Raw genomic sequence first — 21,870 nt, forward strand, 5'->3', positions numbered from 1 at the left:
AAATCGGTATATGTATTTATTTTGAAATAGAAATTTCAAAATTATTATAAAAGAAATGAAGGGAAAAAATTAGTCGAAGTCGAAGACATAAAAAAGTTCATAATATCCGATTTCCTCTCTCTTTTTTGGTTCACTATACCCACAAAAAATAACATGATACATGTATAGCAGGGCATGGGAGCGAACTTTTCATTCACTATATACAGTCCACTATAAACTGCGTTCACTATATTGAGATTTGACTGTATTACTAATAAAAATTAATTTGAAAAGATGAAACTGAGCATTTATTTATAAATAAATATCATAAAGAAAATATAATTTGGGAAATTTTCGGTTTTTGTTATTTTTTAAGTGCAAAATGACTGAGAAAGTTAAAAAACATCTCTATTTTATCGCTGCTTGAAAATCTCAGGTCAGGACAAAAATTCCATATTAATTGATATTTTTGCAGTGCACGATTAAATAATCTGTTTTATCTGTCTTTTAAAGGTGTTTTTGTGTTGGATTGAAGCTGCTATTAAAATAAGTAATTCGTGCAAAATTTTGTATATTTTTGGGACCTATATATTTCTTGATCAAAATATAATTTCCATAAAAGCATAATTGATTTTTTCTACATCACAAATATAAAAAGATTTTTAGAAATTTGTTGATGTAATCTTCATAACTTATTTTTTACATCTATTAAAAAAATATCAACAAAAAAAATATCAATCGCCATTATAAGAATTAAATCACACTTAAACACGTATCATTTCTCCATTTTAATCGGCATTTGTTAGAAAGAAGGAATAAATTGCGTTATCTACTATCAATTAAAGCAATAAACTAATAAAATCAGTGACGGAAGCAATGGACGCAACGGAAAGCCTGAGGGTAATAATCGATGTTTAATATTATTAGAGGAAGAAGGTCAACATGTTACCAAAAATGTAAACTTCAGACGCAAAGAATATAATTGGCCTTAAACATCTTGTTTACCTCCTTAATCTTAAACGGGCTCTTTGAAAGAAATGCTAGAACATATTTGTGTGAAAAAAGCTCGAAAATCAGGTATTAAATAATTTATTGGTTTTTATTGCTTGTGTATGTTCTTTAAATTCTCTGTAAGAGATGTGGAAAAAGTTAATTTGTAAAATTGTGTACAATTAACTCTTAAGGAGAAAATGTATGAAAAAAAGTATCACTGAATGATAATGAATTCGTTCTTTTAGGAGTAATAAAAATAACAATTATTTATCTGTGAGTTACTTTCTTACAATTGATGTATAATAAGGAATTGTGAACTAAATCTTGTGAAATTTGTTTAAATTTTCACAAAAATTTTCGTGTTTGAATTCTGATCCGTATGTTCTTCAACTACATTTTTTCTATTAATATTTATATAAGAAAGAAAGTATTAAACTTCTTTGTTTCGCTTTTTATATGTTACAAAAAGTAAAATATATATAAGAAAAACTAAATAGCAATAATCATAACCAAACTTTTCTTTAAAAACATTTTTAGGAAGTGAGAATGCCAATTGTTATCACATGGTTAGTGATATATATGTTATTGATGATTTATGCGGACAGCTGCATTATAGTTGCTAAAGTAGTATGGACCACTTTTAGTTCGACACATAAACTTGTCTTTATTAACTATTTTAAAATATTAACTTAAAAATATGAATTACCCTAATAATAACAATAATTTAAATTTATTTAATACCTTCATATTTTTATAATTATATATTTTGTCTATATTTTTTTCTTCCTTTCATATACTCAAATTCTTCGAATAATGTAATCTCTTACTTAAAAATCNTTTAAAATATTAACTTAAAAATATAAATTACCAAAATAACAACAAAAATTTAAATTTATTTATTACCTTCATATTTTTATAATTATATGTTTTGTCTATATTTTTTCCTTTCATATACTCAAATTCTTCGAATAATGTAATCTCTTAGTTAAAAATCCATAACAAGAGACCATTTAATTTTTCTTACTCCTATTAAATAGCGAAATATATTTCGATATTTATACTATGATATAAAAATGTGAGAAGCCTTGCACATTTCTAATATAATTAGTTTAAAAATTTAATACTTATTTTAAAGTTATCATTTTAAAGTATTTATTTTCAGTAAGTTTTAAATACAGTCTTTTTATTAAACTCTGGGTTCAACATAGTTATTTCTAGTACAAGCACAGTTTTTTACTAGTGTATATTTTATTTAATTCCATAAAATATCCCAAGCATTTCAGTGTAATAATCAAGGGTCCTAATCAGATTCTTCTCAATATTTACTTAGACTATGTTTATATTCGGAGGAAATATATGAAAGCAATTTTAAGATCTTTATTTATTAAATAACAAATATATTATCAAATATCTTTAATTTTATTTTATTTCTCAAAATGTGCTATACTAAACTCTATACTTTAATTTTTAAGACTGAAAGTATTTCTAAATTTTTTAAAGCTCAATTTTTAAAAGTTCTTGCAACTTTAAAATTTTAAATTTGCTAAATTGGGTAAGAAAAAGGTATTCAATTAATAAAGGGAAACAGAAACTATTATAAATAATTTATGTGCTACTTCATAAGGAAAATGAATTATTCAGTTAATTTTTGTTAAATATTAGAAACAAGTTGGATTCTTTTACTATTTTAAGACATCCTTAAGTAATAAAAATTAAAATAAGTGCATACATTTTTCTACCAAATATTCTTTCTGAGTGAAACAAAATTGTAACTGGTTGGTATGTTATGTGAAAAAGCACCAGATGCTTAAAAGAATATGCACTGTTTGATTTTTCTCAGAAAAAATGATTAAATAGCAATTTATTTAATTGTTTTTATCCCGTATTCAAACGAAACAGTCAAATAGCCATAAATAAAATGGTATTCAGTCTGCTAATTATGAGAAAAACTGTTTATTAAATACTTTCAAAATTACCGTTAATCAACCTGAATTTTATCTTATAAAATAGTCCCACCAAAATGAAGCTAATTATTTCCCTGCATGTGGTTTCATATTATACCCAAGATGGCTAATTTGTCAATCTCATGAGCGACAGAGCGTGACTCTGTGCTTTGGCATTGACACAGCAATATTTCCTTCATTAACTTCACATGTATATTTTCCAGTGTCCTGTTCTCTCAATTTGTGACCCCGGATTATTAGAATACGATAATATAATTCACGCCTAGTTGGCTGCACCGTAAAGTTGCTTAACACAACAAAATCTAGTATTCCTCGTCTCTTAAGACGAGTGAAACAACCAGATAAACTAATCAAACTACATTCAATGGTTCATTTGATTATGCACAACCTAACTCTAATGGCCATTATCTAGCAAGAATCCTAGCTCAAATATTATTCAGTTTAATTCATTTTTTATGGTAATAAAACCATGCTAGTTGTAAAATATTAAAAAACCGTATACTTTTGTTGTTTTTACTTGGTTCTTTAACCATTCTGCAGTATATTTATAATTTGTCCTCAGTGGTGATAAAAAATCAAAATTAAATATGTTTTTTGAAAAAAAAGGTTTTCATGATATTTTAAGATCGAATAAATTAAGAGGAATATTTTTAAGCATACCTCCAATGTGGAAGCTATTTTGTATAGTACTAACTTCAATTAATTTATTAAAGTCAACTAAGGAAATTTCTATTTTAAATGTATATAATTAGAATAATAAGAAAAATTTTCTAAAATAGAACATTATAAACAAACAATGTATTACTCCAGTGTCTTATTTAGTTACATAGTTCATCATGCAGCAGTTAGAGAGCTTGAGGTCGTAAATTGAATTCTGGCAATCGAATTCATGATAGGAATGTGTACGCCTTAAACGGCATGTGATATCTATCCTGGCTATCCTGGCTCCTTTTACTTTTGTGGAGACGTTGAGTTTGAAGAGGGGGTACCATACGAAGCTCTGTCTACGTCATATGACCGAAATAACTATCTTTTTTTTGTATTAATTTAGTGGCAGTTAAAAAGTAAATTCCTCAAACTCGAGTCTTAGCGCTTAGTCATAGTTGAATCATGTTTGGAGCTTGTGGGATCAGTGGGATCACGCATCAATTTTAATTTCACTTTTCTTTATTATTTTTACTGGAATATGATATTTTTCTATACAGTCGCTGCATAATATATCCCCACATTGAATATTGCTTCAAGTAGGATTCTAAATTAAAGTTTACGCAATATGTAATTAAAAAACATGTTGATATGAGTAAAAAATAAAATTTATTGTTTGTATAATAAAGATATACATCAGAAACCGTTAGTAAGCAAATAAATTATACATATTCATACTATGTTTATTTTAACTAGTACAAATGTAATTGAAATGAAAAGATCATGCCATCAAAAGTTTTGTGAAACTTTTAAGCCTATCTTCATCTTATGGTAACTTCATACTTCACAATATCCCCACAACGAATATCATTTCAAAATTCCACATAGTACTTAGGATAATTTTCAATTATATTAGGTTTGGCTGCTCTTTGGCTGTCTGTTTATTGGCTGCTCTTATCAGAATTTCTCCTGAATAATTTATCAGTCTAGCGACAAGATAATTAGTTGGTATTATACGTAATTTAATCCGCAGTAGCTCAAAACTATATAATATATAAATATTACTTTGCCAATTAGTCTCAATGTTATAAACAATTAAATCTACTAATTTATGGCACATAAAATATGTACAAATTATTAATTTACGTCAAGTTCTCTGTATTAAAATCGAATTAGACAAATTTAAATGACGAGTTTGAGATAACTTGTTATGTGTATTGTTATAGATAAGTTTGTAATAAAATGAAATTCTCTTGAAAGAATACTTGTTACAAGTAATGCTTTAGCCAGATTTGTAATAAACCGAAATGCTAATGTTAAGTGTTTGTATTAGTAGTGTATATAAATAGTACTACTAAGTTTCTATTAGTAGTGCATAGAAATAGTAAACATATAAAAATAATTTAAAGCAATGCGATTATTAAAAACCAACATTTTACCCGGGAGGACGTGCACATTCTGAAAGAACGCTTATATGCGTAGGAGTCATAGAATGATCCCAGATAAAATTCCTTAATACTCATCTGAAAAATGTTAGAATTTTAATTGGAAATGTAACACTTTTGAGTCTCAGACATGGTGCTAATTAATTATTTGAAGCTTCTTACCATTTTTTTGCAATGAAATTTAATAAAACATGAAAATATTTATTTTCCTGATAGTTTATATCAAGGACAATAGTTACAAACAGAAATTATATGTTCCTTAGAGGAAAAAAATGGGCACAAATGTTTAGTTCCAGTAGATCTCGAGCAAGACTTTTTTACAGGAGCTTTTGGTTTCTTATTTGGTGATTCGAAGCAAAAACTGTTTAAAATTGGAATTTGTAGTTCATGATTCAATTGCAGATTATCGGCACATTTGCTGGGCGTTGATCACTAATAATCGACATAGGTCTTTGATTTTCATGAAAAGTTAGGTAACGTTGTGGGTTTTTATATACAGTAAGTAAATTTTTCGCGATGGTAACGAACTTCTTTCACTTATTGCAGCAAAACCTTCATATACTTCATGAAGTAAAAATTCCTTTAATTGGAAACGAAAAATAATCTGCACCTACATTAAGTAAAATGAATTTTAGAATGAATTAAAAGGCACGTCGGATTATTCTTTGACTCCAATAACGTCTATTGAAGGTAAGAAAACGCTGGGAATGTCTTCAAATTATTAAAAAAAAAGTTAGATACAAATGGAAAACTCAGCTACTAGTAAAAAATATATGAATAGGTGTTTAGTTTTTCAGAAATTAGAATAGAGCATGGGATCATAAAGTGACGCACGCGTGTCTTCTCCCGGGCTAAATATGTCAGAACCATGTTTTACTCCTTGTATCTCAAAAACCAAAGATAAAACTCAGTTATAGATAGTAATAAATGGCACAGCAGAAAACATATACATTGCAAGTATTTAAAAACGATTTTAAAATTTAAATGCCTTTAAAAATGTTAAAACAAAGTAGAACCTACTCTGTCACCCATTTTGTAAACAAAATCGAAAGCATCATTCTATACTGTAAAAATGCAAGCAATATGCTTGTACTTTGAAATAAATAAATATGTAGTATATCAACGTATTATTTGGATATTTTTATACATCATTATACAACGTATCAAAGCACAAAAAGAACACCACAGAACAAAAAGATTCATAAGAACATGAAATGAATATAAATTATGATTATAAATATGTACGTAACTAATATGTACAAATATAACTGTAACTAATTTAATAATAAAATTTCCTCGTTGATCTGTAATTTGGTAATTAAAACCTGGCATATTTAACAACATGTTTACACGAAAATAGATTATAGTAAGAAAATTTGCAGGAACCATAGATGAGGACTAATCAAATTAATGGAAAAGTTCATAAGGAAGTGGTTAATAGAGAATTATGAAAAATATCTATCAGTGAAAACTATGTTTTACTTTTTTACTCTATTTGGATTGAAACCTTCCTGGAAATTTTGCAATCACCAAAAATAATTTGCAATTTTGGGAAGATTGAAAAGACATACTTTTATATTCTTTAGATGATTTCATCTAAATTTAAATTAGTAATTAAAATTACTTCCATAAAGAATGTTTTTAAATAAGGTAAGGCCGATGATATCCACGAAAGATTGATTATAAGCTTTTACTTTCATTACAATGTTTTTTAGTTAAACATTTACTCATATAGCTATATTCACATGCCATATACTTGAGTTAAATCATATGTAGATATATTTTTCGTCTAATTAAATTTCAAAAACTAATTTATCCATTAACACTAGAAAGACTGAAAGTTGCCGTATTTCTAAAAACACTGAATGGATCCTTCCTAGATAGTTTGTGTATCAATTACACATTCAAAATCTTAATATATAATGGTAATTAGTTTTAAAAAATGACGCCCGGTGGCTGAGCTGTAGCGCTTTGCGCTGTCGTGCCACAGGTGCCTGGTTCGATCCTCGGGCCGGGCAAGGTTGACTCAGCCTTTCATCCCTTCAGTGGGTCGATAAATGAGTACCAAGCATACTTGGGAACTAAACACCGGGGGTTCCGTGTTCGGCTGACCATCTGACCGGAACATCTGCTCCTGCACCGCAGAGCCCAAGGTCAAGAAAACTGAGATGGGTACAGTAGGCCTTGGCCCTCTTTGGGCTGTCGCGCCGCTGAGTTTAGTTTAGTTTTAAGAAATGTAGATTTGATCTTCAAAATTTTATGGTATTTTATTCGATTTGGTTAAGATAATAATTAATTAAACGAAACTCTAGATTTTCAAATATGCGCATACATTAGTTTTGAAGATAACTAGGTTTCCTTTTCTCTATAAATAATAGTTATAGATATTTTGAAATACTCTTTTTTTTATAGAAATTAGTGTAACTTATTTACATGCCAAATGATACCATATTCCCACAACTACCTGGGGTTATGGGATGCCTACCAAAATACTTGAGGAGTCACCGTAGCTCTTCCCGTCGTTCTAGTTATAAGGTTCTATGCATACGTTTTTATACTGCTAACACGCGATTGATTAAAAAAAGCCGCTATGTAATATCAAATTATAGAAGGTCTGAAACTCTCAACACTTTCAGAAAGTCATTTTTTGAATTTTAGTACAACAAAATACGCGAGGGACCAAACTGACCCCATCCGTCCTTCTAGTGCTAATATAATGTATATGTTTAAGGCATTCATGTTTATAAATATTTAAGCAAATCAAATTAAAATTATTTCTTAAATTAATTCCCGTGAGCTCTTGATTTTAGTATATGTTTATTTAGGGAAAACTTAATTATATTTTATGAAGTTTAACTGCTTTAATTTGCGCATCAGTATAATTAGAGTTTTTCATAGTTTTTCCTTTATGAAATTTCATTATATATTTTTAAGTATCTAATCGAAATTCAAGAGTTTTTCTTGGAATTTTAAACAAACTTCATTTATTTATTTTTATTTTTTTAATAAGAAAGATAACAGGAATTTACTGGTCATGAAAAAATCGTGTATCATTCGTTAAACATTACAAAATTTAATTAAAATATTTTACTCTATTACTTAGTAATACTGGTTTTTATATTTTTATAATTTTATAACAGTCGTTGAACTTCTGACACAATTTTCGTGTTTATAACTACTAATGTTCAACTATGAAGCCTTGCAATTTTGAACCCAATGCAGAAGACAAGGGAGCTCCTAGATCAAGTATTCAGAGAGATTTTGCCTTCGTGGAAGACATTTTTGTGGAACTAACCAGCATTTGCGTAACATGGAGGGGAAAATCACGAAAAATTCCCATGGTTAGCCTGAAGGCAAGAAGACTTCAACCCATGATCTGTCTACCACTGAGGATATCTTACGTCATCACTGTGGTCAATGCTAGCCGGATGCGGAATTCGTATCGACCAGCTATCACTAGGATTTGAACCGGTTCACCTCATTGGAAGGCGAACGCTCATTCCTCTGAGCCCTCACGGCTAGTAATACTAATTTAATTTGAATTATAAATGAGATATCAATGTTTTTCAGTAGTGGATTTTAAAGTGATTTTTTAAACCACCTTTATAACTTTTTTCTGCCATGATTTTTTATCCCGATGTGCTTAAAGTATTCTTAAATATTCATAAGAAAGTGTAAAAGTTTTTAATATCTTTACAATATCCATAATTGTGAAATATTTCATGAATTTTTGAATTGGGAAGAAATGAATTAAAACAATATAATTCATTGTTATTAATAACGTGCAAAAAGATGTATTATTGATGTTAAGAGGAATCTTTATTTCTTTCCACTATTTCATTCTCTTTTGACATGCAATATAATAGGAATGCAAACATAATTTTATCGTAGTTTTACTAGTACTTGATAAAACGGAAAGTATTCCATTTAAGAAAGCTATTATCAAAATAATATGGCTAAAACGCCGGGGAGTCTCTCATTCTGTCTAGGAGGAAAGATATCAGAAATTTGGCAGTGTCCTAGAATCTCTTCTTTTGCTATGGTAAAAATATTGTTGACGCGTGTCAGTTACATTGTTACTTTTTCCTGATATTTTTTTAAAAAAAATTCTGTAAAAAAATAATAATAATTTCTTTAAAGATAATTTTATACTGAAACTAAAATTGGTGAATTTTCATTTAACTAAAGTATTTCAATTAAACAGGGAAACGCATAAGCAACGAATTTGTTGGTATTTCTTGTTCCAATGATCTCTATTCAAAGTTCATACTTTCCTACCTTCAAAATTCTAAGAAATTTTTAACTTACAACTAAAGGCATATACTGGTGGTTTTGAGGGAAATCTACTCTCTTTATTTATCAGGGGGGTTATTCTGCTATTTCAACTTTTCCAGAAAATTAGCCTCATGTCACTAACCTTCTTTTCTTTAGTTGAAAAACTTAAAACATTTTTTAAATATCCCCAACCCTTCCATTTTTTTTTAAAATTTCGTATGTGACAACTTCAGCTGCATTGCTTTTATTTCCTTAAAACATCATTGCTTCGTCCAACAATCAATTTCTATTTTTCTAATGAGTTGCCAAAAAAATAGAAATACCTTTTCCTATTTTGAAAGATAGTTTCTGAACAAACAAAAGAAGTAAAATAGGTTACACATGTAGAGCCCAATAGTTCCTTGATCCAGTGCGTACATTGCCTATAGGCAATTAGCGACCTGTGCAAGCATAGATACTTAAGTTTCAGTTGGTTTTCCTAGTAACGTAAGAAGGTTCTATGTTTTAAATTTCACTTGGAAATCATTTTTGACAATGTATTTCTGGAAATATTTTTTTCTTAGTTTTGTAACTAATCGTATTTGGCAACTAATGAAAAATATCCTATTTAAGTGACTCAAAAATTTTAAAAGTTTCAAGCAATTTTCTAAGTTGGTTTTTGCACTTTTCTTAAAAATAAAAGCTCAAAATGATAATGAGTTTTCTGCAAATATTACTTTGTATCTTAAGTCCGGATTTAATAACAAATGATAATACGTTACGATGAACGCTAATACATTAAAATGTGATTTAATAATGAAAAGGAAATGCGAAAGAAAATATATTTTAATGGGAAATAATACCCAACAATGCCGGTGTCATTTTTAAGAAATCTTGTTCAATAATAAAGAGAAATTTTGGAAAACACTTTATCATTTTGAGCTTTGTTTTCAAAAATGCCAAAATTACTTAGAAAAATTGCTTAAAACATTTCAAATTTCTAAGATATTCAAATCGAACCTTTTTCATTAGTTGCCGAGTACAATTCACTACAAAAAGAACAACTTTAATTGCTCATATCTTGCGCAATTTTAAAGATTTTTTTCTGAAATTTTAAAATAATAATTTTGTAACTATTTCTAAACTATTCCAAAACTTTTATTTAATTTTATTGTATATTCTTATAGCAAAAAAAACTTTAAAAAAATCAGTTTCTTATTAAAAATACTCATATTTTGATAAATCTTTAAATTATGTATAACTAAATAATAATAAACAAATAACAAAATATAATAAACAAAATAAGTGTCACAAGTGACAAAACCATTGCTACAATATTTGGCATACGTTAATCAAAATCACTTTTGTCCATTTATAATTTATTTTTGGTCCTTCAAACTTTTAAAAGCTTTAAATTTTATTCATATGTATGCGAAACTGCATAACCCAAACTCTTCTAAATTTTTAAAATAATTCACGGAGTATTTTCCCAAAAAATTTAAGAAATGTGCATATATATTTACATGTATATTTATTTCATTTAATATTTGTAGGAAAACATGACAAATTGATGTACTAGATATTTCGAATTTAAAGGGTTGAAACATCGGTTTTGAAGTTTTTTTTTCTATATCTTCTAGTTATTCGATTATTCTAACTACTGAAAACCTCATCCATCTTCAGTAAGTACAGCACGAACTGCATTGAATTCATTAATAAATCATTTTTATGAAAAATTTTTGAGACATTTTTATTAATGCAGCATAAATATATTATCAATATGTTTTTTTTAAGTATAATCAAATAATTTTTAGATGAATTTTTAGGGAAGAATAGGGTTAATTGTAATTTTTTTTTTACTTAACTATTTTTAACTAACAAAAATCCAATATATTATTAGTATTAATTGACAGACGAGTAAAGTAGGCTATCCTCTACTAGAAAAAAAATTAATACCTTATTTTAAATGTTATTATATTAGTTATTAACAATTTTTGACAGTCGTGCACTTGTTACAATTGTCCCCACTTACGGGGTCAATTGTAACAGTTCATATATTCAACTAAAACATAGTTAATTATACATATTATCATAGTTGTGATATATTTTTTTATTGATCAAAATAGTAGTGATATTTTAGGAGTAAAAATAATAATGAGCAGAGACCTAAAGGGTTAAACTTTTAACTTTAAGGGGTTAAAAATTTTAATTTATGCTGTGAAAGGTGACAAATAAAATAATGCACATGCAACATAATATAAATGATATAGGAAACTATTGGTGGTTCTTAAAGAGTTAAGTGTACAATTATGGTGGTTAGATTATTTATTTTCAGCTGTAACAATCGTCCCTTTACTTATTGTTACAATCGTCCCTAAGACGCCATTTCAGCGTCATTCGTTAAAAACAATGCTAGTTAATTAGCAAATCTAATCTTTTTTTTCTGAATTGTTAATTATGGTTTCCACTTACATATTCGGTTAATAATTTTTATTTGTTTAAACAAAATTACTTTGTTACAATATAATATTCTAATACCAAAAAAGGTACTTACGTAGCGTGAAAATATCTTTTGCGATGTAACTCTTTCAAAAGTACATAAAAATGGTTGCCAGCAGGGGTGTACATATAGATTTACTAAATACACCTTGTGCGTCACCTAGGAACCAAATCTAGAACCCGACAGTCGAAATTTTTGCTCTGCTACAATCGTACCCTGTTACAATTGACCCCCCTCTCCCCTACTTTCTATTTAACATAAATTTTAAAACTGATAACTCGAACGAAAATTGAACCAAGTTTGGTTAAGGGGTCACAGTACCCTTACAACATTTTTTTTTTAAATAAAGGTATAATCATTTATTTTGTGGATGCTTTGCATGCTCATTTAACTTATAATCAATAATTTTTCTTCAAAAAATAATTAAACTATTTAATTTTTTCAAAATTTTTTTAAAAAAAATTTAAAAGATTGAAGATTTTTAAATCCTTAAGGCTTTTTTATTCTAACATATTTTCCAAAATTTTTTTTCTCAGTGCTTGCAATATTCATCTTAACAATTTTGTGAATTCATTCGTTGATATAGCAATTAGAACATTTTTTGTGGATTATTTTGAAAAAAAGTAGAAAAAAAAATTAAAAACTCCTGTTAGATATATATATAACATGCTATAAAAATTGTAATACCTCATAAAATGTGTATTCCATGCAGAATTTAAATAAGTGTATTATACTTAAGATAAAAAAGGTTACTTCAAAGCTTTATCTTAAATAAAAGAATTCCTTAGGGATTTAATTAAGATTAAAACACAAAATTATCATCTTGTAAAAAAGGCACTTTAAAGTCTGTCTGTTGATCAAATTTCCGTTTCAGGGCAATCTAAAATCATTCATAACTTTTTTTAAAAATGTAGATAGAGAGAAGATTTTTTTTTCAATGCATTTGAAATAGTTTGATGTTTTGTAATAAGAAATAAAAAAATATCGATATTTTGGTCATTATTTGGGTACTGTGACCCCTTAAACCACATGAAAGTGGAACGAAACATTTATTTATCTAGCTTTCATTAATTAAAACATAAATTTTTCAAAGAATAAATAAATGAATAAAATTTAATACATATCTGAAAGCAATATAGAAATAAAATTGTACAATTTTCTTGCTAAATGTAATGATAAATTTTTTGTTGTTGAAAATTTGAGAATTTTCTTCATTTTTAAACTTATGCCTTTTAAATTTATTGAATCAAATAAATGACTTCTTGAAATGCTAGTTCATTTCTATATAACTATTTGATGAGTAACTTAGTTTCAACGCAGCTAAAGAAATAGAAAGCACATTTAAGAAAAAAAAGAATAAATATTCATATGTAGTTATTGCTGAGAGTTTAAAAGTCGTACTCAGAATTTTGCTTTCAACTTCTAAATATATTTTATTGGGATAAATAAATATCTACAAATACTTTCTTATTCTCTCATATTTTTATAGTTTACTAATGCAGAAGACTCTACTAAAATTTTAAAAAAATTGATGTTGAGCAATATCTTAATCAAAAAGTACCTGACCTTGTAGTTTTGGATTTGCTAACAAATTCTTGGAAGCCTGAGGAAAAAATAACTTTTGAGAGGAAAAGATAGGAAAAAAGAAGAGGACTTTTCAGGAATGATATATTCAGTTGCTTTCAACGGAACACTGTTTCACTGTTTACGTTTTGTTTGTAAACAAATCAGAAGACTGTCACCAGAGCAATTTTGCCAACAGATGACTCCACGTGAAGACAGAACTTAAAAATTGGGAAGGCGCCATAAAAATCTTTAAAAACATGCAGAAACAAATTATGATAAATAATCTTGTCTAAGAGTTTCTAACGGTGAAATAGAGAACATAGAAGTACAAATTAACTAAGAGTACTTAAATATCGTGAAATGCTGGAAAGATTTATTCAAGCAATTTATTTCTATGGAAGGCAGAAGATAGCGTTAAAACGAACATAAGATCTCGAGACAAACATTAGTGAAGGCAATTAAAAATCATTCATTCATTTTATGGTTAAATGTGGTGACAAAATCTCAGAAGACCGCATTAAGTGGTCCGAAATTAATGTTTTGTACAATTGTCCCTTATATTTAAAACAAACTGATATTTCGATGAGGGCAAAAACAAATTTGTGTACAAAAATGTTTTGTAAATTGTAATACTTCTCTGTATCAGCAGATGGCACAACAGACATCAGAAGAACCGAGCAGTTTTTGTAATTGGACCAAGAAGATTTCAATATCAAGGAAGATTTTTATAGTTTGTCCCCATATTTTATGATACATATAATGCTCTTTTTAATGCCATAAACTCAAATATTCGTGACATAGGGTAAGACCCGTGTCTTTTCTGAAATGTCAAGGGTATGATAACACCAGCGGTATGAATGATCAATTTAAAGGTGTTCAAGCTCTTATTCAAACTGTGTATCCAAAATATTTTTGTACGGAATGTCTTGCGTTCTGCTTAAATCTATCACGAGGAGACTGATCAAAAGCGCAGTGCTGAAGAAATGTTTAGGAGGAACTACTTGTGAAGTGCGTACATTTTTCCGTTCCAAAAAGTTAAATTTCCGCGTATTTGTAAGGGAAATATGTAGGTTTCCTCGTGTTACTAGAGAATTGATCGAATAGTAAATAAAATTACTTTTATGAAAAGTGAAGCTGAAATAGAATTCCACAATTTATATAAGAAAATCCAAGATCTAGCTAATAATTTCAGGCTCTTTAAAGAATTACCAAGACGTGTTAAATCCAAAATCATATGGAAAACTATCCAACTACCACACCGGAGAAGTATTGCAGGCAATCAGTATTATTCCTCATTTAGATGAATTGATTTCTCCATTAAACGAAAAATAATTTCTTTCCACAGAAAAGAAATTTAAAATAATGATTTTAATATCTAAAATAAACAAAATAATCAAGACTATGCCGCACGTCACAATAGAAACGTATTTGTGCATGCTTTAAAAATACAATACGAGAAATTATGATTAACAATATCAAAATTTGCACTAAAAGGTTATTGTGAAAATTTCAAGTGCAGTTATATTTATTAGATAGAAACAAAACTAGAGAAACTTCAAATTTTCGAAATATTGGGTTGTTCGGAAAATAGTTTCATTTTTCTAACTAGCAGAGGACTTAGTGATATTGTCTCAAAACATACATTTATCATACTTAAGTCTCATATTTATTATATATTTTGGCAGCTGATATAGTAAAGCTTGGTTGTGGAAAAGTTTCTGATCAACGTAGTAGTTTTTGGTTTGCTGCTCTTGCAAATATTGAAAGTGAAAAGAGGAATTTTTGTCATATTTTACTTTCTTTTTGCTATCAGAAAGGTAAGAAAGTTGTTTACGCAAGAAAATTATCCGAAGTGAATGGGAAAGATGTATTTGCGGTACGTCAGCATTAATACTCCATCGCAAAATTTCTATTCGGTAAAGTTTCAAATTAAGAAACACGATGATTCACCGTGCCAGTTTAAACTAACAAAGACGCAATGAAATCACAAAATGAAGCAAATCGGTGATTAACGAATCGTGAGATAGCTGAGACATTACATTTATCGAATTAGACCGTTCATGATCAGTTGAATAGCCTAGGATTTAATCTTAAAGCTCAACATCTGGAATCCTCATGTTTTTACGCAAAATGTCACGTTGATCTCTGTGATTTGCATTTCAAAGGACAAAAAAATTTACTATACATTTTTTCATCACTGTGAAATACAAATGAATTGTCTACGACAATGTTGCGGTCTCTACATAATTTTTTGAGCATTAAAACCTTTACTTCAAATAAGGTCAAAAATCACCTTGATCAGTATTTTGACAAAGAACAAACATTTTATGTGTGTAGAATCATATTACTACCAGAATGATGTTAAAAGGTTTTGAACCAGAATGTACAATTTATGACTGTATGAAATATTTACGTACTATGAGAAAATCGTCTATCATTTTCATGAAAAAATTAAGAGCTACCAAATGACATAAAACAACTATTTTACAGTATTTTTAAGAAAAAAGCTTTTAGGGTTTCAAGGAGAAATTCTTCAAGTATTTTTTGCACTCTAATTTAAAATTTATGTCAGTTTATATCCATGTGAGTAGTAATCGGTGTATACAGTAAACAATATATAGCCTAGAAATCTCTAACTCTGGTCTGTTCTATTAGATTAACTTAATTTCCTAACTTTAGAGGATAATATTTTCAGAGGTTATATAGTATATTATGATATTTAAAATGTTAGGTACTTGATTTAAGTTTTCATAAAAAAAAGTTTATGATATCCTAACTATAACCTTATAAATTTTCATAGAATTTTCAATTTATAGGTTTGCAACAAAATTTAAACAAATAATAATAATTATCACAATAACCTAAAAATATCAATTAAATACATTTTCATAAAATGCATTTCAAAAAAACGCTCTTAAAGCATTTTAATTTAATCCAAAAGAGTTTTTGAGAAAAACAATATACTGATCTTTGAAAACGGGAAAATAAACATTTTTTTCAAAAGTAATAACAAAAAATATCTGGAGCTAGGAAAAAAAGAGGAATCGAAATATTATTTTCAAGATACTTTTAAAATAACTTAAATTTTCCTGTATGAAAGCATAAAGTATTAATTGCTTGCATTTTAATGGCATTTTATGGTTAATTTAATGTGATAAAGAATGCATTTTTATAATTAAAAATAATTGATTTCTCACTTTTAAGCACATCAAAAAGCCGAAAAATAATTTTGAAACTTTTTTTAATTACTTATCTTAAATGAGCTAAAAATGATTTACTAAATTATTTTAAATATGTTCGATGTATTTATCTTTAAAAAGAACTTATATATAGTGATGCAACACTGCTTAAGTAGCGTAATACTGTTATATAACCTTACATGTAATACAGCTTAGTTACTTTTTTATCTGCGTAAGGATTTTAAAATGATTGTTACAAAAAATTAAATCAATAAGAACGGCGAAATTAAAACAAATAGTTTGAAATATTATGCAATAGCATCTTTTATACATTTTTATTCCTTTTTTTCTTATTTCGCATTTTCTCTTATCGCTTCATAACGTTTAGCATTTAGAACGTCAACTTTTAATCTTAAACTTATAAAATAAGTCAAAAAAATTTAATTTTAAAACCGAAATAAATAATCATTAAATGGTCATTCATCTCTTATAACATTGTTTTAATTAAATCAAGTTTTAAGTTTTTACAATTTCAGAGAGCAATTAGAATTTATAATTTTTTAACAAGAGTTTAAAAAAAACAAATAAATCGTTATATGTTTCATTTATGGGCTACTTCTTTTTCAGTATTATGAAGTGCAAAATCAATTCATGAAAGTAACTGATAAAATTGCATTCATATCAGATCAAAAAAATATTGAAAAACATTATCACAAATAATTAATAAATAAACTTACTTTTATTTCTAACTGTTATGATAAGAAAATCGTCACCCATATGTAGATCATGACCTATTAAATAAATCGACCTGAAAAAATTACAGTTATCAACACAACAAAATAGTTGCGCCAATATTATCACTTCCTGAACAGTCCGCCCCTTCTTCGTTATCGTCTGTAACTACTGCAACCACCCGCTTAGAAGGGTGCAACAGTTCGTTTTGGCACCGAGTACGAAAGAGTAGAATCGAGAAGGGGTGTCGAAGATTTCTATTTTTTTTCGCGCAGGCGCTTGCGTCTCCCGTCAACACTTCTAAAGAGCAGAATCACACACCGCTTTGAACTTTTTGATATTAGAGTAGATTAAAAGACTTTCTCCTTTTCTTTTCGAACTTTCTCTCCCCTGTAAACGTCTGCTGTTGTCGTCATGTTGAAAAGAATGAATGTTCTCCTTTAACTCCTTTCGAAAATTGACCAAAGGAAATGGTATTTGATAGGCCTTGAGGAATATTTTATTAGATAAATGGTTGTCCTTGGTTGAGTTAAAGATCGTCATGTTTGCTTCAAGTAGTCTTTTGTGTCGGAATTCGAGAGGGATGAGTTCTGAAGAAAAATGTTTGTCTTTTTTTTCTGGGGGTAATTTGTCTCGGTGGAATCATACGTAATATTTTAAAATAAATGCATGCCTTGAAAAGATCGTTTATCTTTGACGTTATATTACGTCTCGACAGCTGTTAATATTTCAAGTTAGACATTTAAATCCAGTCATAAAAATTCAATTTTTTATCAACCACCAAGCTGTATGTACCAATGTATGATTTCTCAAACTTGAGTTTTTTGTTTTTTTAAATTGAGCAAATTGGAATTTAATATTTCATCTTTAAAAAATTAATATTTAAACGACCATCATTTTATTAACTATCATTTCATTTGTATATCAATTCATAAATTGAGATTCAAAATATTTTCTATTACAAAAAATTGAAAAGTTGTGATGAAAAAATATTTGAGACAGCGTAATGAAATAGAAATCACTTAAATAATACCATATAAACAATTACACTCTGTAGTTTTACTTCAGTTTTGAGGAACTCTTATCTGTTATAAAATAGGACACATTTTCAGGAGATTGAAAATAACTTCAAAACACAAATTTTCGCAGTGTGGGGAATGTATTAAAAACTTATAGCCAAGATTTAATCTGTGTAGCTTTAACCGACTTATAATAATAACTATCAAAACTGTGAATTTAATTTCAAAAGTAATTTTATGAAACAAGGATCATATAACGGAAGTGGTTCTTAAAGTATATTACTAAACATTACTCAACTTAAAAAAAATTGTTTCGTTATTAAGTTCTTTAATATAATAACATGTTTTATTTTCCATGAGGTATTACTTTTTATAACTAGCTTTCTTTAGTAATTTCAAAAATTATATATATTTTAATTAGTAATACGAGCTGCTATACAATTTTTGAAACACCATTTAGCCCCACCCCCAACTTATTCTGCTTATCAACCCCTGTCTTTGCTTCGCTTTTATCATTAGGTTTTTTTTTTACAGGACAGAGATAACTTTGCTAATGAAACAAATAAATATTGAAATTTTATAAAAAGTCGATGATTATAAAAGAAGAGATCACTTTGGTAATAAAATAAATAAATATTGTACTTTTCTAAAAAGTCGGTGTTTTTAAAAGAGGAGATCACTTTGCTAATATAATATATAAATATTGTAATTTTAAAAAAAGTTGATGATTTCAAAAGAAGAGATCGCTTTGTTAATAAAATAATATTGCAATTTCATGTAAAAATATTCAGTTAATATATTAATCTCGATGAAATTATTAATTAACTTGATGTGAAAATGTATAATATTTGTGTCATGAGAAATATTTAAATTTAAGAATACTATATTACATGACGTAATAAAGAGAAATAAATTAGACGTAATTTTACTCGTTAATTATGTAACACGATAAACTCATATTATTATAACAGCTTAAATTGGAAACGGTAGCTATATTTCTTCATATATTTCTTACGCTGAGAAAAAAATATAGTCAAAACTATTGAAACATAATAAAATTTACCATGTTTCTGGCTGTACATAAAAAAAAATTCAGGTAATTTTTATTAAAGCACTTTTGTATTGACTTTTAGGTAAAATTAATAATAAAATATGGTTTTTAATACTATTCTGTTTGGTAGTAAATGTGGCAAAATTGGACAATTTTGATCAAAAATCGATAATTTTAATAGTGCTAGTGAAGTTTGAGATGAGGGAAAAATGCTCATTATGCTAAATCTATTTTATTTAGCAAACGCTTGTTACTTTTGCTCCTGGTCGGTTATTTTTTCCTTATATAATCTGAGGAACTGTATGTAGATAAGTACTTTATTTACGTCGCACTAAAGCTGCACAATGAGCTATTGACACTGTCTGGAAAACATTCCTGAGGATGATCCGAAGAGATGTCATCGCAACTTTTATCCTCTGCAGAGAAGATGGTTCCCCCTCTTTGGTAGCCTTGAGACCAGAGCGCGAAGTCAAGTACTTTACGACAGAACAGTTTAACGACGACTGATACCTCACATCCTCGGTCCCTACGCATGTTGATCAAAGTGGTCACCACCCCGCTTGCTGACCGCAGCCAGTGATGCCTGACTTCAGTGTTGCACTGGGAACCGTGTCTTTATGATCAGTCCACTGCGGGACTATGCAAGTTGAAAGTTAATAATCTACTAACATTTAAAATTTTAAGAGAATATGCATTTGTAAATATACACATGCCAGGACAAGGCTGAACTAATCTCAGCATGGCTTAACAGTATAACTTAACTGTTACATAATAGATACTACATTAGGGTATATAAAACTACTACAGTAGAATTGTCCCAACTTCCTAAAATAGAAAATTTGAGGTAGCGGGTTCGAATCTAGTAAAAACAATTTGTGCAAATTTTTATGTTCTTCTCTGACTTGGGCAATCTGTTCCTCCTCTTAACAAGAGCTTATAGCAAATAATCCATTGTAATAAGCATATAAGTCTACATATGTATGCGTAACAATAAAGTAAACTCCAGGAATAGTGAAAAATTAATTTTACACCAGTCAGGCCTTAATGCCTTTTTAAAATGCAGGTAGCGGGTTTGATACAAAACGTAACCGAGGATATCTAATAGAAAATAAATAAATTTGGTTTAGATACATATAAATGATCATGCACTTAATGCAAATAATTTCTAGTCTCTTGTCAAATTGTAGAACATATAGCATAAAAATGAGGGAAGTAGCACAAAGATAGTGAAGCCACTATATTTATGGTTTTTAGCATTTGGCAGAAGGACAACACCCTGTGGCAATGGCGACCCCTTTAATGTATTGATGTTTTACATGAGCCTCGACGTACAGTATTGCTATTTTATTAATCACTCAGGAGCCTTTATTTATTGGATTTGATCTTCGCTTTATCATTCTATGTATAATCTTGCTGACTTTCGTAAAATTAGATTATCTGTTTTTCAAACTGAAAAGAGTTTTTAAACTTTTCTTTGTATTTACAAAAGAAACCTACATAAGTACGTAAATAAATAAATAAATTCCTCTGTCTCATAAAAGATGGATAAAACAGTCACCATAGAATAATGTATAGGAGGTTAATACATCTAAAAAATTGAATTAAACATTTGAAATTATCATTCTTGTCCTCTTAACCCTAATCATAATGAAGAAATAACATTAGAATACGAAATAGTTAACAGTCATTTAACTCCTATATAACATTTAAATAAGCTGACATTTTAAATAAACCGTTGAAATGTAAACACATTATTACCCTTCTTTTTGGTAAGAGGCAAGGACATAAAACGGTTTCTACCAAATAAATCGCAGAATTAATCATAGTTCAGAAGATCATTTCGGTAACTTCATCGTGGTACTTAAAAGCATAACATAAAAACTATTTATTTGGTTGCATTTACTTTTGAGATTCGTATTTGTTACTAAATATATTGTAGCAAGAACTATAATTTTGGAAAACAGAATTTCCGGCGAACAGTAACAACAGCGAATGGTAAAATTATTAAATGAATAGTTTAAATACCTTATACATTGGTTAAATTTCTAGGTTTCTTGCGTAAGAAATGTCTTTACCATTCAAGTATGGTGATTTTGTCAGAATTTTTTTTTTGTGTAAATTTTTGAAATTTTGAATCTTTTTAAAAATTTTGAAATAAATTTTAAAATAAATGTCTGGAATCTCATTTATTTATTTTTTTACTCTTAACATCAATTCAAGCGCCAGTTTATTAAATGAAAATTCCACTTGATAAGTTCACGCTAGATTCAATTTCAGTTTAATTTAATAAATAAAAATTATCCCTTCCACAAGTCAAGATTTAAATTTAATGTTGAATTTTAGTGAGCTATAGAATGGATTATTCTATTCACTATTTCTTTCATTTACCAGTTTAACAGTGGATTATTCTGGAATTACTATTAAATTTTTTTTTTCATTTTACCCCTGGTACATTTCCAACGCTCCTTTACAACTTCAAGTTCATAATTTCGATAATTTTTGTGCTGAAAAACAAAAGGTAACATAAAGCAGCAAACGTGATT

The 21,870-nt window shown here is 28.1% G+C and overlaps 1 protein-coding gene across 4 annotated transcripts in view; it reads right to left on the reverse strand.

The window, feature by feature from the left end:
* Positions 1 to 17,695, reverse strand: part of LOC107454007 (QRFP-like peptide receptor) — a 127,119-nt gene extending 109,424 nt beyond the window's left edge. For all 4 annotated transcript variants that reach the window (XM_071178542.1, XM_016071048.3, XM_016071046.3 and 1 more), the window contains exon 1: positions 17,263 to 17,695. In XM_071178542.1, the coding sequence (XP_071034643.1) occupies positions 17,263 to 17,302 (40 nt within the window). In that variant the 5' untranslated portion in view covers positions 17,303 to 17,695. The remainder of the gene's footprint in view (positions 1 to 17,262) is intronic.
* Positions 17,696 to 21,870: the final 4,175 nt, after the last annotated feature.

Source organism: Parasteatoda tepidariorum, chromosome 3 (assembly GCF_043381705.1).
Source record: "Parasteatoda tepidariorum isolate YZ-2023 chromosome 3, CAS_Ptep_4.0, whole genome shotgun sequence".
NCBI classification, from domain to species: domain Eukaryota; kingdom Metazoa; phylum Arthropoda; class Arachnida; order Araneae; family Theridiidae; genus Parasteatoda; species Parasteatoda tepidariorum.